At 39.3% G+C, this 14,580-nt stretch overlaps 1 protein-coding gene across 3 annotated transcripts in view; it reads left to right on the forward strand.

Annotated features, from left to right (window-relative positions):
- gprc5ba (G protein-coupled receptor, class C, group 5, member Ba) overlaps nucleotides 1-13,920 on the forward strand; it is a 38,725-nt gene extending 24,805 nt beyond the window's left edge. Inside the window, exons 5-6 of one of the 3 annotated variants that reach the window (XR_014608361.1) lie at nucleotides 7,651-7,747; nucleotides 8,002-13,920. Coding sequence is in view for 2 of the 3 variants with exons in the window: in XM_084130254.1 (XP_083986380.1) it covers nucleotides 7,651-7,695 (45 nt within the window). In the remaining variant the exon portion in view is untranslated. Of the gene's footprint in view, nucleotides 1-7,650 lie in introns of all 3 variants that reach the window. The other 2 variants (XM_084130254.1, XM_084130253.1) reach the window with 2 other exon arrangements.
- The last annotated feature ends 660 nt before the right edge of the window (nucleotides 13,921-14,580 follow it).

Below are 14,580 nucleotides of genomic sequence, written 5' to 3' on the forward strand. Positions count from 1 at the left end.
TAACTTTTTAATATTTTTTTAGTTTAACACTATTTTACCTTAAAGTCTCCCTGTGGTCAATCATTTTATCCCTTAAAACTCACCTTTGATCACCAAAATTACATATTTAAAAAAAAAATGTCCTTGAAAAAAAATTATTCATGCCTTAAATAGCTTGAATGTAGTTTGTTTATTATGCATGCAGGGGAACCACCCATAAGAGCATTTCAATAATCTAGCCTTGAGGTCATGAACGCATGAACTAACCTTTCCGCATTTGTCGTTGAGAGCATATGTCGTAATTATGTTTTTAAGATGGAGAAAGCGCTTTTACAGATACTAGAAACGTGGCACACCCAGGTTCCTAACTGACAACGAAGACTTGACAGAACATCCATCAAGTGTTAGACAGTATTGTAGGTTATGACGTGCGGAGGTTTTTAGTCCAATAATTAGAATCTGTTTTTTTTGTTGTTTTTTGTTTTTCCAGAATTAAGCAGTAGGAAATTATTAGTCATACAGTTTTTTATATCAGCTATGCATTCCGTTAATTTTGTGAATTGGTAAGTTTCGTCAGGGCGTGAAGAAATATAGAGCTGAGTATCATCAGCATAACAGTGAAAACTAATGCCATGCTTCCTAATGATATCTCCTAATGGTAGCATGTACAGAGTGAACAGCAACGGTCCTAGTACTGAGCCTTGTGGTACACCATACTGAACTTGTGATCGATAAGACATCTCTTCATTTACTGCTACAAACTGATAACGGTCAGATAAGTATGATTTAAACCATGCTAATGCAATTTCACTAATGCCAACATCATTTTCGAATCTATTCAAAACAATGTTGTGGTCAATAGTATCAAATACAGCACTAAGATCGAGTAACACTAATAGCGAGATACAACCACGATGATAAGATAAGAGCAAATAATTTGTGATTCTAATGAGAGCTGTCTCAGTACTATGATACGGTCTAAATCCTGACTGGAAATCCTCGCAGATATCATTTCTTTCTAAAAAGGAACTTAGTTGTTAGGATACTTCTTTTTCTAGTATCTTAGACGGGTAGGATTCGAGATCGGCCTGTAATCGACTAATTCTGTACGATCAAGTTGCGTTTTTTTAACAAGCGGTTTAATCATAGCCAGCTTAAAAGTTTTTTGCACGTATCCTAATGACAAAGATGAATTAATTATATAAAGAAGAGGATCTATGACCTCTGGAAGCATCTCTTTCAATAGCTCAGTCGATATAGGGTCTAACATACATGTTGTAGATTTAGATGATTTAACGAGTTTAGACAATTCTTCCTCTTCTATAGCAATAAATAATTTTTTTTTTTTCCTCAGGGAGACATTGTCTGATGTGATACTGTAGTGGACGGTTGCATAGTTATATTTTTCTCTCAAATATTATCAATCTTGTAAGTAAAGAAGTTCATAAAGTCATTACTGCTGTGCTGTTTGAAAACGTCTGGGGTTGAAGCTTTATTTCCCGTTAATTTAGCCACTGTTTCAAATAAATACCTAGGGTTGTGTTTGTTTTCTTTTAAGAAGGTTGAAAAATAAGCAGATCTAGCAGTTTTTAATTCATTTCAGTACGCAATCGTGCTCTTTCTCCACAAAATTCGAAAAACCTCTAGTTTTGTTTTCTTCAAAAAGGGCCCGAGTATTCTTGTTGTACCACGGCGTTGGACTATTTTCTTTAATCTTCTTCAAGCGCAAAGGAGCAACTGTGTCTAAAGTGCTGTAAAAGAGAGAGTCAATAGTTTCTGTTGCAACATCGAGTTCTTCTAAGCTATCTGGGATGCTGAGGAAATTAAACTGATCAGGAAGATTATTTATAGATTATATATGTTGTATCTTGGAGGGTGGACTAATTTAAAGTAATGTAATCATCTGGTTTTAGCTAGGTTTCTGTCAAACAGCACATCTAGGTTATGATCTGTAATCATATCATTTACAAAGAGTGATTTTGTAGAAAGGGATCTAATATTCAGCAAACTGAGCTTTATCATTTGTTCGTCTGTATTATATCTGTTTTTTATTTGTTGAACATCAATTCAACAAAGAGCAGATTACAGTGTCTTACATCGTACTTGCGAGTTCACACACCTCTTTAATGTTAATTTTAGTGATCTCTGACTGACAAAGTCGAACATCATTAGTGCCGACATGAATAATTATCTTAGAGAATTTATGATTACTATTAGCCAGCACTTTTAAATTTGCTTTGATTTCTGGCGCTCTGGCTCCCGGCAAACATGTGACTATGGTGGCTGGTGTCTCTATTTTCACGTTCTGTGTTATAAAATCACCAATAACTAGGGCACTTTCAACAGGATTCTCAGTGGGTCCGTCACTGAGTAGGGAGAATCTGTTTAATGTTGTAATCGTAACGGAAGAGCGGTGTTTTGTCCCACGCCTACAGCGTCTCACGGTCACCTAGTTGCCCTGCTGCACGGGCTCTACTAAAGCCGGAACCGAACAATGTACAGAGTTCACAAAGCTAGTCACGTCCAAAGCAGTATCTAAAGCCCTTGCATTCTTACTATCTTCAATTAAAGTTTGGATGCGTGTCTCTAGTTTTAAAATCTTCTCCGTCAGCCTGACTAATTCCCTGCATTTGTCACATGTTAAGCATTCGTCGGCGACAGAGAAGACTATACTATACATGTGACACGAAGTGCAAGTGAAAATTAACAGGAGATGACATTACTCACCGTGTTTGTTGACTGATCCAACTCACCACAGTCTTTGATGGACTTATAAAAGGCGCGAGTGGAAAAGTTGGCAAGCACAGATGGCAGGTTAACAGGCTAGCGAAATGCTAGTGCGTTGTGCTAGCCATAACTATTTAGTTAAAAGCTAGCGATGTCAGATTAATGTGATAGGCAATATTAGATAATATCTGATACGGTGATGAGTAAGTTATATTTAGCAATATAAACAACAAGGAGCGATAGTAAATAAAGATTCAAAACAGAAAGCTATACAGAGCTTACAGACGCAAACCACTCAGCAGCAAGGTAGACAGGAGCAATCGATCAAGGAGCCTTGTAAACGTACCACGTGATCTGTCTGAGGCTGAGGATGGCAACTGTTGCGCTTGGCCGCACTGCAGTGGAAAAATAAAAGTTGGATTCCATTTCAACAGCCTTGAACATGAAGTGCTGGGGAATCCAGGAGCACCAGGAGTTTCAGACAAGATGAGTTGCTGACATCAACTGTATTCCTGTATTCTACTATGCTCATCTATAAAATTTACACCACTGCATTAAAACCTTGATATTGTCTTGATGGCTTTTAATTATTTGGAAGGGAGGATTGAATGCCTGGCAAAAAAAAAAAAAAATCACATTTACTTTTTTAATAAAAAAAAAACATGGACAGATTGTTCAAAATATTTTTCATGCATTTTTCATGTGTATAGAGAGAAAAGGGAGGGGGTGGAAGAAGTCATGAATCTCGCCTTACTGCTTGCGTAATATTTACATATGCCAAATAATATGTATAACCGCTAAGAAGAGCTGTGCATGTGCAAGTGTTGGGATTTCGGGTGTACGAGCACCATTTGAACTGCCTGCGATTTGCCACTTTCTGTGTGTCTCTCATTGAAAATGAACTAGAGACTTGCACTTCCCGTGTCCCCTGTGAAACTGCCTTTATATTGAAGTGTTACTACCGGCCCAATTTATGAGCGGCCCCCTGGGAATTCTCCCAACTCTCTCGATGGCTACTCTGGACCTGCTCGAGAGCATGAGGGTTACAATGTATTGGGCACTGCTTAACAGTCTCAGTGGTGGCTTTCTGAAGACTAGTGGCATGGGAAGGGTTAAAGGAGTGCGTCACATTCTTTTTATGGACTGAGACAGGACTGCGAACATAGATGTAGCTGTCTTTACACCTGTCTTTTCTACCAGAGATTATGGAGAAGAAAAGTTGAAGTTTGGGACTTTGCACACTCTTGTTTCGGCACACACAAACTCAACAAAGAAGAAGAATGGTGAGAAACTGGGAAACTTCAGATACAGAGAACACCAGACAAAGGAACTGCTTTGCTCTCTCCCTCGTATTTAATTATGAGTTTTAATTAACCTTCTGCTCAGTAAGGATTAAAAGATTCTCTCTGGCCTCGTTTACACTGTCAGTGAAATGTGACCCAATTCCGATTTTTTTGCTCATATGTGACACAGATCGGATGTGTTCTATGACAGTGTAAACAGGAAAAAAATGCATGCATTCGGATATTTCTAGATCGGTTTCAGGCCTCATTCATATGTGGAAATAAATCAGATATAAATCAGACATGTGCCAATGCGATTGTCATGTAAACAGGCAGATCGGATTTTCTGAGGCATTAGGCAACATCTCCACGGTTTAATGACGAGAGAAACCCAGACACGCTTCTGCAAAGGGACGGATGGCCCGACGAAACGTTGTGTCCTCGTAGGACAGGAATGTGGACAAATGTTGACGCAACATATCAAAGGTTGGCTTGCTCAACCTAAAATTTCGGACCCACTGCTTCTCGTTAAAGCCCGCCACAATATGCTCCCACCAGTCCTGAGATCTCTCACGCACCCAATAACTGAAGCATATGCACAGACTGCAATGATTGTACTTTTCGTCCTCCTCCACCTCATAATCATGGTGATGTTTGGCGAACTTCGCATATATTGCAGAACTAGCATCGATCATATTTTACGTCCGTCCATCTGTGCAAGATAATTTAACCCTTTAAGCATGTGCGATGTTTCAGATAGTATGGCAAGTGTAAACACATGAATCGGATATGGGTCACAATTGAAAGAACGTGTAAACGGACGGTCAAAAAAATCGGAAATAGGCAACCAATCAGAATTAGGCATCAAGACCTGCAGTGTAAACAAGGCCTCTGAGACAAAAGGAGAATTCTGAAAAAAGAGGCTAACTGAAACAAAAATAAAAAACAGGCAAGAGTTCCAAGTACTGAAACTAAGGAAGTTTGGGGAGTTTGAAAACAGCAAGAACGACAAACGTATGTTGCACCCTTAAGCAAACCTTCTCTTCAAGGGTCCTCTATCTACGAAATTCAGATTGTCTGGACCTTCTGCACAGACTTCAGAACTTCCACTTCCAAGAAACCTTTATCTGTGTGATTCCAGATATCTAGTCTGGAATTCACCTAGTCTGGAACTCATCCAGTCTGGAACTCATCTAGTCTGGAACTCAACTAGTCTGGAACTCATCTAGTCTGGAACTCATCCTGTCTGGAACTCATCTAGTCTGGAACTCATCTAGTCTGGAACTCATCTCGTCTGGAACTCATCTAGTCTGGAATTCATCCAGTCTGGAACTCAATTAGTCTGGAACTCACCTTGTCTGGAACTCATCTAATCTGGAACTCATCTCGTCTGGAACTCATCCTGTCTGGAACTCGTCTAGTCTGGAACTCACCTTGTCTGGAGCTCATCTCGTCTGGAACTCATCCTATCTGGAACTCATCCTATCTGGAACTCATCCTGTCTGGAGCTCATCTAATCTGGAACTCACCTTGTCTGGAACTCACCTTGTCTGGAACTCATCTTGTCTGGAACTCATCTAGTCTGGAACTCATCTTGTCTGGAACTGATCTAGTCTGGAACTGATCTAGTCTGGAACTCATCTAGTCTGGAACTCATCTAGTCTGGAACTCACCTTGTCTGGAACTCATCTCGTCTGGAACTCATCCAGTCTGGAACTCATCTAGTCTGGAACTCACCTTGTCTGGAACTCATCTAATCTGGAACTCACCTTGTCTGGAACTCACCTTGTCTGGAACTCATCTCGTCTGGAACTCATCTCGTCTCTGGAACTCATCCTGTCTGGAACTCATCCTGTCTGGAACTCACCTTGTCTGGAACTCACCTTGTCTGGAACTCATCTAGTCTGGAACTCACCTTGTCTGGAACTCATCCAGTCTGGAACTTATCCTGTCTGGAACTCATCTAGTCTGGAACTCATCCTGTCTGGAACTCATCCTGTCTGGAACTCACCTTGTCTGGAACTAATCTAATCTGGAACTCACCTTGTCTGGAACTCATCCTGTCTGGAACTCACCTTGTCTGGAACTCACCTTGTCTGGAACTAATCCAGTCTGGAACTCATCTTGTCTGGAACTCATCTTGTCTGGAACTCATCTAGTCTGGAACTCATCTAGTCTGGAACTCATCTTGTCTGGAACTCATCTAGTCTGGAATTCATCTTGTCTGGAACTCATCCAGTCTGGAACTCATCTTGTCTGGAACTCATCTTGTCTGGAACTCATCTAATCTGGAACTCATCTTGTCTGGAACTCATCTAATCTGGAACTCCTGGTGCTCACTCTTTTCTCCCACTGCAGTGCGGCTCAGCGCAACAGTTGCCATCCTTGGACTCATCACTTTACTACTGTATGTAGAACATAAATATCACTTAACCAAACCTCATTCCAGAGGCCATTAGTATATGATTTATAATTTAGTATATGATTTTATAATTTGCATTAGATGTTGTATAATTGACTTCTGTTAAAAAATAATAAACAAATAATCATAGTTTATTTGTTGAATTTAGATGAAGGTTCTTAAATTTTATAGTCTTAAAGAAACAACAGTTTAGTTACTTAGTTAGCTTTATAGGATTTAACCAAACAGGACATGTTCCTGGATCAATATCCTTGTAGGTCCTGAACAACATCCCTACGAACAAATCAGTGAAATGTGAATATTTGGATTTGGCTTGGGTTAGGGGTATGTACACCATTCATATCAACCTATAATTTCTCTGAATTTATTGGTAGGTTAGGGTTTTGGTTATGTGTAGGATTCAGGTTTAGACTGTTTCTTTGACAGGAATGTTGATCCAGGACCAAACTTCTTTCCTTTTTCTTTTTCTTTTTCTTTTTTTTTTTTTTTTGATCAAAGAACACATCTTGCTTGGCATTATCACAGTGACTTGGCTACTTCACCACCATTCACAGATATCATAGGAGATCTGAAGAAAGCATGTTCTGGGGTGAAACTTGAAGTCATTTTAAAATAAAAGTTTTGTTGTTTAGCAACCTTGCATTCACTAAGGTTCTAAGGAGCATGAGTCATTCAGCAGACAGACAACTCTCTGATTCTCAGCACCTGAATAAGCAGAGAAATGACAAAGCAGAGACCAGATGACCAGTGTGTAGGATCTGTCAGAAGAGTCGGCATGCTCTTGCTGAGATCACAATGAGATCCTCTGTGGAAATACTGGGAAGTATGTAAATCCCAGAACAACACAGTTTTAGTCATTTCAACAAAATTAAGAATTCAAATGCTCTTAATACAAAGATGAGTAGTAAGACCATTTTGGTAAAAAGGATAAACGCATAGAAAGACAGAAGTCCCTATAGCAAGACTCAAAAAGGCTAGAACTAGCTAGAAAACAAAACATCTTACCACTCCATCTAAACAAGATTTATTATCTTGTGAAAACAATTTCATAAAAGGTGTTCCAAGAGGAGAAAATCTACACCAGAGGGATTGGAGTCATGTCAGGTGCTGACAGATTGTGTGTTCTGTCTAATGCGCTTGAGAGGTGTTTTTCCCACCTATGAAACACCACTCATCTAATGTAAATGTCTTGACTGTAAATATGCCTGCTTCTTAATGGCTAATTTTTTTTTTTCACAGGTTCCATCCGCCCCTCCCACTTACACAGGAAGACAGCTTTGGTAAAGGAGGAGACTGGGAAAAGGGTGAATGGAAAAGTGGTGCAAGCTCCTGAACTGTAAGAAAAACCTCTGAAGTGAATACAGACTACAGTTAGAGACAACAAAAACAGGACAACTCTTTGCATTATCAATAGTTGTGGTTATTTTGAGTTGGTGTACTGGGAAAAATATTCATGCAGTTTCTCTTTTAAAAGCATTAACAGCTTTTAATTCCAATAGTATTTTAAAAGCAGCATTATCTCAAATGATTATGTATTTTGCTTTGGCTTCAGATTCACACTGAAGTCATATCGGGCTCTGTATGTTACAGGTCTGTCTCTACTGCAGTAAAAGTTGGACATCTTATCTTCTATGATAACAGGATACAGTGCTTTGGTCTCTCTGGTCAAAGTTGTTTTTTTTCTAACCTGTGTATGAATGAGTGGAAGCACTGAAGCAACATGCTGTGACAAATCTAAAGCTTTCTTCTGTGAACTAATGAGATCAAATCTCACTCAATTCTATATGAAATCTTAGCAACACCTTGTTGTAAATGGGTTGTATTTTTAATTATCAAGGTTCTTGCATTTGCCACTGGAGTTGCGTACTACTTCAAATGTTTTGATCTCTTCTCTGTTTTACACAGTTATACGATTAACCTTCAGATACCTACTACTGCTGGACAGATACCAGCGGGAATAACTAAGTTGAGTTGACAGAGCAAAGGAAGGAAGTGAGGACTAATATAGTTGTGTTAATATAGTTTTGGGAGTAGTAACTCAAAAAATGTCATCAATTACTCACCCTCATGTTGTTCCAAACCCGTATGACTTTCATTCATCTTCGAAACGCACATTAAGATATTTTTAATGAAATCTGAGAATGAAAAAGATTTCAGCCTAAATTAAATCATATAAAGCGATCAAGACTCTTCAGAACATGTGGACTAAAAGATCTCCGTTCATGTTCAGAAGTCGAACGAAAGTCTTCCGGGTTTGAAATTACGTGAGAGTGAGTAAATGATGATGGAATTTTCATTTTTGGGTGAACTGTCCCTTTAAGACACTGAAAAGAGTGACAACTGCAAGTATTTAATGACTAGAGTAACGGAGATCACAGAACTGTGTAAGAGGGTGTGGTCAGTTCATTTTTCAGATGGTTTTCTTTTCCTATGAGAGTGATAATGTTGTTAACCAGTTGTGTTCTTTTCAAATGAAAGTGTTTTGTGTTGTTGTTGTTTGCTGCTTAGACTGTGATGTAACCTTCTAAAAGGGACACTGAGCTGTAGAGAATAACTATGATTTGTTTTATAGTTATGCATGCAGAGTCCTATAGCACATCACATAAACTGATATATGATATTCAGTATTAGGCTGTTTTCACAAAACCAAGTGTGAACATTTGGTTGATTGCTTGGTCCAACTCGAAGTTCAGTTTCAACCTCCTCCCCTTGTTATACAAGGTGCAAGAGCCAAATAATATGTTGCGGTTAATAAAAGTTATACTCTGAGAATGCAAAGATGTAGATTACACATCATCAATTGCTGGAGTCTATGTAAACCTCTTAAAGTGAATTCAGGTGTGGTTCACAGCTGCACAGCTGAGCTTGTGAAACTGAGGAAGCTGTTATTATTAGGGGCCGACCACCAAGGGAAACCTATTGTATCTTTAGTTTTCTTCTTCTTCTTCCGCTCTTAAGTCAATGGCTCGCCATAGAACCGTATGGTAAAAAGTTATGAAATTTGGCACACTGATAGAGGAGAGTCTGACCATTAACCACACCAATTTTGGAGTCGCTAACTCAGTCTATCTAGCGCCACCAACTGTCCAAAGTTTCTCTTACATTTATGTTAATAACTTTTGAATGGCTAAAAACAAGATTCCCTTTTCCTTTTGGTGGCTTTAAAATTGGCTCAGATCATCTTCAGACCGTGTTGGCAAAAAGTTATTAAAAGCTTTTTGATAAACCCAACCGTTTTCGACTAACGCGTGGAATTCGACGAAGAGATATAGCCAAATTGGATGCGAGGCTATATCTCCTCAACACTTTAGCGTATTGAGACGAGTATTGGTACATGTCATCACAAGCATGACCTGAGGCTACATGCAGCGTTTCGCTACAGCGCCACCAACTTGTCAGGAGATATGTGAACGGTTTGCCCAAAAATCATAAAATTGGTTAAAAAAAAACTTTTGATTTAGCGCAGCATACTACAAGCTTTTTGATTCGCATTTGATTTTGAACACATCACTGAATTTGATGGCATGGTGCTAAGCTGATTCTGATGGTGTAACTCTGCAATGCTTTGCCAAATTAATTGTGTCACTAGCCCCTTTCACACATACAGTCTTTACTGGTAAATTACCGGTTAGAGATCATGGGCCCTATTTTAACGATCTGAAACGCAAGTATCAAGCGCGAAACGCAAGTAACTTTGTGGGCGGATCTCGGGCGCTGTTGCTATTATACCGGCGGGATAAATGACTCTTGCGCTCAACGCAAATCTAAAATGGGTTGGTCTGAAGTAGCTACATTATTCATAGGTGTGGTTTGGGCGTAACGTGAAATAAACCAATCAGAGCATCATCTCACATTCCCTTTAAGAGCAGGGACGCTTGTTCAATGGCTGATTGATATTATAACGGCGGATTTGCCAGGCGCACGCCAGGAGCGGTTCACAGCTGAGGAGACCGACATTCTCGTCAGGGCCGTAAAACACAGAGAAGTGACATTGGGGATGGAGAAACACACCCAAATTAACTTTGGTTAAACAGGCGTATAATAATTTGGGTAAATGTGTAAGCTAGATTTATGCCTATTTTTTCACATCTTCATGGACACAACAATGATTTCCCTCGTGTGGTAATATTTTTCCTTGTAATAATGTATGGTTTGCAAAAATGAAAACTGCTGCTTCTGTGTAAATGAGAGAATCAAAGTGTATGCGTGTTGTGCACACGGTACATTGATAAAATAGCATATGAATAACATGCGCAACACGCCACTGACTTTAGACTAGGTTTTTCCTGGTCAGTGGCGGAATTGTTTTCTGGAACTGCAAAATAGCACCAGGGAACGTTTGCGCTGGAACACGCCTCCTCTTTTTACTGATCCACCCCTGGGAGCGCAAGTTCATTCCCTAATTTACAGACGTGCGTCTGTGGAGGGAAAAGTCCGCTGTGCGTCGGGTGCAAAATAGGAATGATACATGCGTCGTGTACAAAGTCAATTGTGCTGGGTGCGAGATAGGGCCCCATGTGTGAAAAGGACCTTTTCAAAAATACCGGTCAATTGGTTCTGGTAATTTACCAGTAATTGAAGTTGTAACATTAGCAGGAAATTACTGGTATTGTGCTCTGTGTGAATGCAGGATGAAGATTACCGGTATGATTAGAACGTTAGAACGCTCTGACGTAAGAAGTCTGCTTTGGGCCAATCATAAAGTTCTTATGGAGATGACTTGATGACTCAGCACTGTTGACAGTAAGCTTTTTAATAGTTTTATTATGTAAATGTGCGCTAGGTGGACATCTTGAGCCAAGTCTCACCACTTTTTCTACGTGTCGCGCTCGAGACCCAGCCTTCTTTTCATCTTTTCATCAGCGCTGTGGCTCTGCCATTGGATACTATTATACGCGTCTCCTGTTTTTAAGAGCAAAAGTGCATTCTGTCTGATCATCCTTTATGCCTGTCACTCAGACTTAAAAAAATGTTGTCAAATTGATCAGATAGTGAAACTAAAGTCCTTATGCTCATGTGGGTAAATAAAGACAACGGTGCAGCTTTTAATGAGCAAATTCGATGGGGAATTTTGCTTCGAAGTTACATGCCAAATCTGCAAGTAACCATAGTGATGTTTCATAGGGAGATTTGAGAAATGAGATATGATCAGAGAAATGATAACAAATATCAGTTTGCAAATATCAAGTAGCATAACGGACAGTTTTGGGAAGCGGATGAGACCGGAAGCCTCAACACAATCAAGTTATGTTTACGTTAAGAATAAGGCTGATACTGGTCAGCGTTCCCCTCCGTCTCTGAGCGCCTGTCAACGTGCGAATACAATTCTCTTTCTCAATATAATGCACCGTCAATACCTCGCCCACTAAAAGCTGCACAGATATATTTGAATACCGCGAAATAGAAACAATATAGAAAAAGTTCAATCATATTTCATCATATCACACAGCCCTAGCACCCAATAATACTTACTAGTTTAAATGTTTACATACAGTAGATATTTTAAACCAAAAACCAAAAGGCTAACGCTATTCCCCTTGCCAGTGCTTTTATTACTTCATGTTAAGTGAAGGCAAATCTGAAGTAGAATCGACTATGACTTCCTCACTGCATCTTGAGAAAATTGGTTCGAAAATTAGTCGAATAGCTCACAGGCATGAAAGTTGGGGTTGGGGAACTGAAGTAGTTTGACTCTTCTTTGGAGCGATTGCCTTGCATGGGAGGCCATTTCGGTGCAAAGTGTTGATAGCAGCATGTCTTTAACTACTGAAAACACAAGAACACAATGACTGGAAGCGCTTCTTCCCTCCTTTTATCGCAATTGGTCTGCTCTTATAATCCAGTCAGAACGATAGAGTGATTTCACATGACTAGCACTTGTTCACACCGGCCCATGTGCTGATGATATGATTAGTGAAATTATGTCACTTTGTGCCAGGGCCAAAAAATGTAAGCGTTTTGCAATTTTTTAAAACGCATCTGATCACTCTAAAAACACTGTGAATCAACACCACAACAACTGAAGCAGCGAACTTTGCGAAACACACGGCCAGTACTTTTGGCCATGGCTGTATCGTCTTAAACTGAGATAGATGCACATTACAAACAACATTAGCATTAGCACACTCATAAATACTTCTAGCCAGTAATTCTCAAACTGCGGTACACACACCACCCGTGATATTAATGTATGTGTGCGTGTCTATGTATAACCCACGGTCAAAGCCATCAATATAGCCCGTTTACATAGACATTTTCGTTTTTATGAATAATGTTCATCCTGCTGTCTCATCATACATGGTCCATGGATTGTGTTGTTTTAGTTCTGAAACGTAGTTGTATGTTTTATAGAACAATTAACATTTATATGTCAAAAAATCTCATTTTAATTAATTGTCATGACCCCATTAACGTGATTTACTAGTTGTCTCTACATTTCAAAGTAGCGAATCAATCCATTGGTGGACGTTTACAGGCTTATCCATTGCAGAAAGAGATTTATTGTCAAAAGTCTCAATGGAAAATGCGAACCATAGTGAAACTGGGACAGTTGGCCTGTGGTTTCATGAACATCAGGATCAAATCAAATAGCTGTCATGACATCTCATCCCCAGTATCTAACATCCATTTACAGAGGGTCAAAGCAGTAGATCAATACATTGCTCAAAGATACTCCATCCAACTATGTGAACACACACACACACACACACACACACACAGTTGTTGCATTTGACATGTGAGAGAGCAGTTCGTAACACAGGACAAGTACTTTACATGTTGCATTCTCAGAACAGGGATGCTATAGCACACGTTTAGCATGAACTTCCTCCTTGTACGGTCACTTTGTTTTTTCTTTTAGGCCAACTACTGTCATGGTTGGAGCAACACATGAAGAGAATATTGTTGAATACGTTTAAATGTGTTTACCTACCTGAATAATAACGTACAGTTTAATGGCACAGACATTTGAAGGTTATCAATGAGAATCTCACTTGTAATGTGTTGATGAAACATTTGTGTGTGTTTTTAAGGTGTAGTTTCCCCTCTACACTGTTCAGAATGACTGAAGGGAAAGGGTCCCGTTACTTATTAGGCTCTTTATATTAATATATCTGTTGTTTATGTTGTTTTGTCAAGCTCCTGTTTATGTGTGTGTGTAATAATATGCACACATGACGTGTTTGTCAGGGTTTACATGACAGTCATAAAATAATCTGTGTATTTCCACATGACTGAAAATAATGAGCAAGGCAATGCCAGCTTGATATGAGATGACGTTATTTTATTTTTTTTTAGGTCACCTGTGTTCATTAAATTAACAATAGTGAGATATGCACACATCTGTTCCCTGAATCTTCCATACTACTGAAGTTCCCTTGTTTCTGTATTATTCACATATCTCCCTCAGACTCGATCATCTGGAGCTGTTCAGTGATGCAGCATGTCTATGTTTAGAACATTTCCCCCCAAAACAATATATATATATGGAATAAAACCATTCAACAACCAGTGACTGTGTGCTTCCTGCTGAATTCAGAGAAATGTAACTGATCAACTGTTATTGTTTTGTTTAAAAAAAAAAAGAACCTTTCCATGACTGTGATTACCAGATGAGTATTTAAGGGATAGTTCACCCAAAAATGAAATTTTCTCCATGATTTACTCGCCCTCAATCCATCCTAGGTGTATATGACATTCTTCTTTCAGACGAATACAATCAGAGTTATAAAATGTACTGGCTCTTCCAAGCTTTATAATGGCAGTGAATGGCGTTTTTAAAGTCCATCAAAGTGCATCAATCCATTATAAAAGTGCATCTATCCATCATAAAAGTGCATCTATCTGTCATAAAAATAATCCACACGGCTCCAGGGGTTGATAAAGGCCTTGTTAACACAAAGCGTTTGTGTAAGAAAAATATCCATATTTAAAACTATCTACTAAAATAACCAGCTTCCGGCAGACGACCTACGCAAGTCGACTTACGCCACAAGAGCAACACTTGACGATGTGTGGCGTAGATGTAGGAGTATCGTAAGTTGAGTTTGACTAATTGGTGACTGGTGTGTTTTGCTTTATCCTCTGCGCTTCCGCGTTTGTCATTACGTCATGCGTCAGGTCAAGGGTTACTCTTTCGCCGTATCGTATCGTAATCAATGCGTAGGCTGT

Source organism: Abramis brama, assembly GCF_963993115.1.
Source record: "Abramis brama genome assembly, chromosome: 1".
Lineage (NCBI taxonomy): Eukaryota > Metazoa > Chordata > Actinopteri > Cypriniformes > Leuciscidae > Abramis > Abramis brama.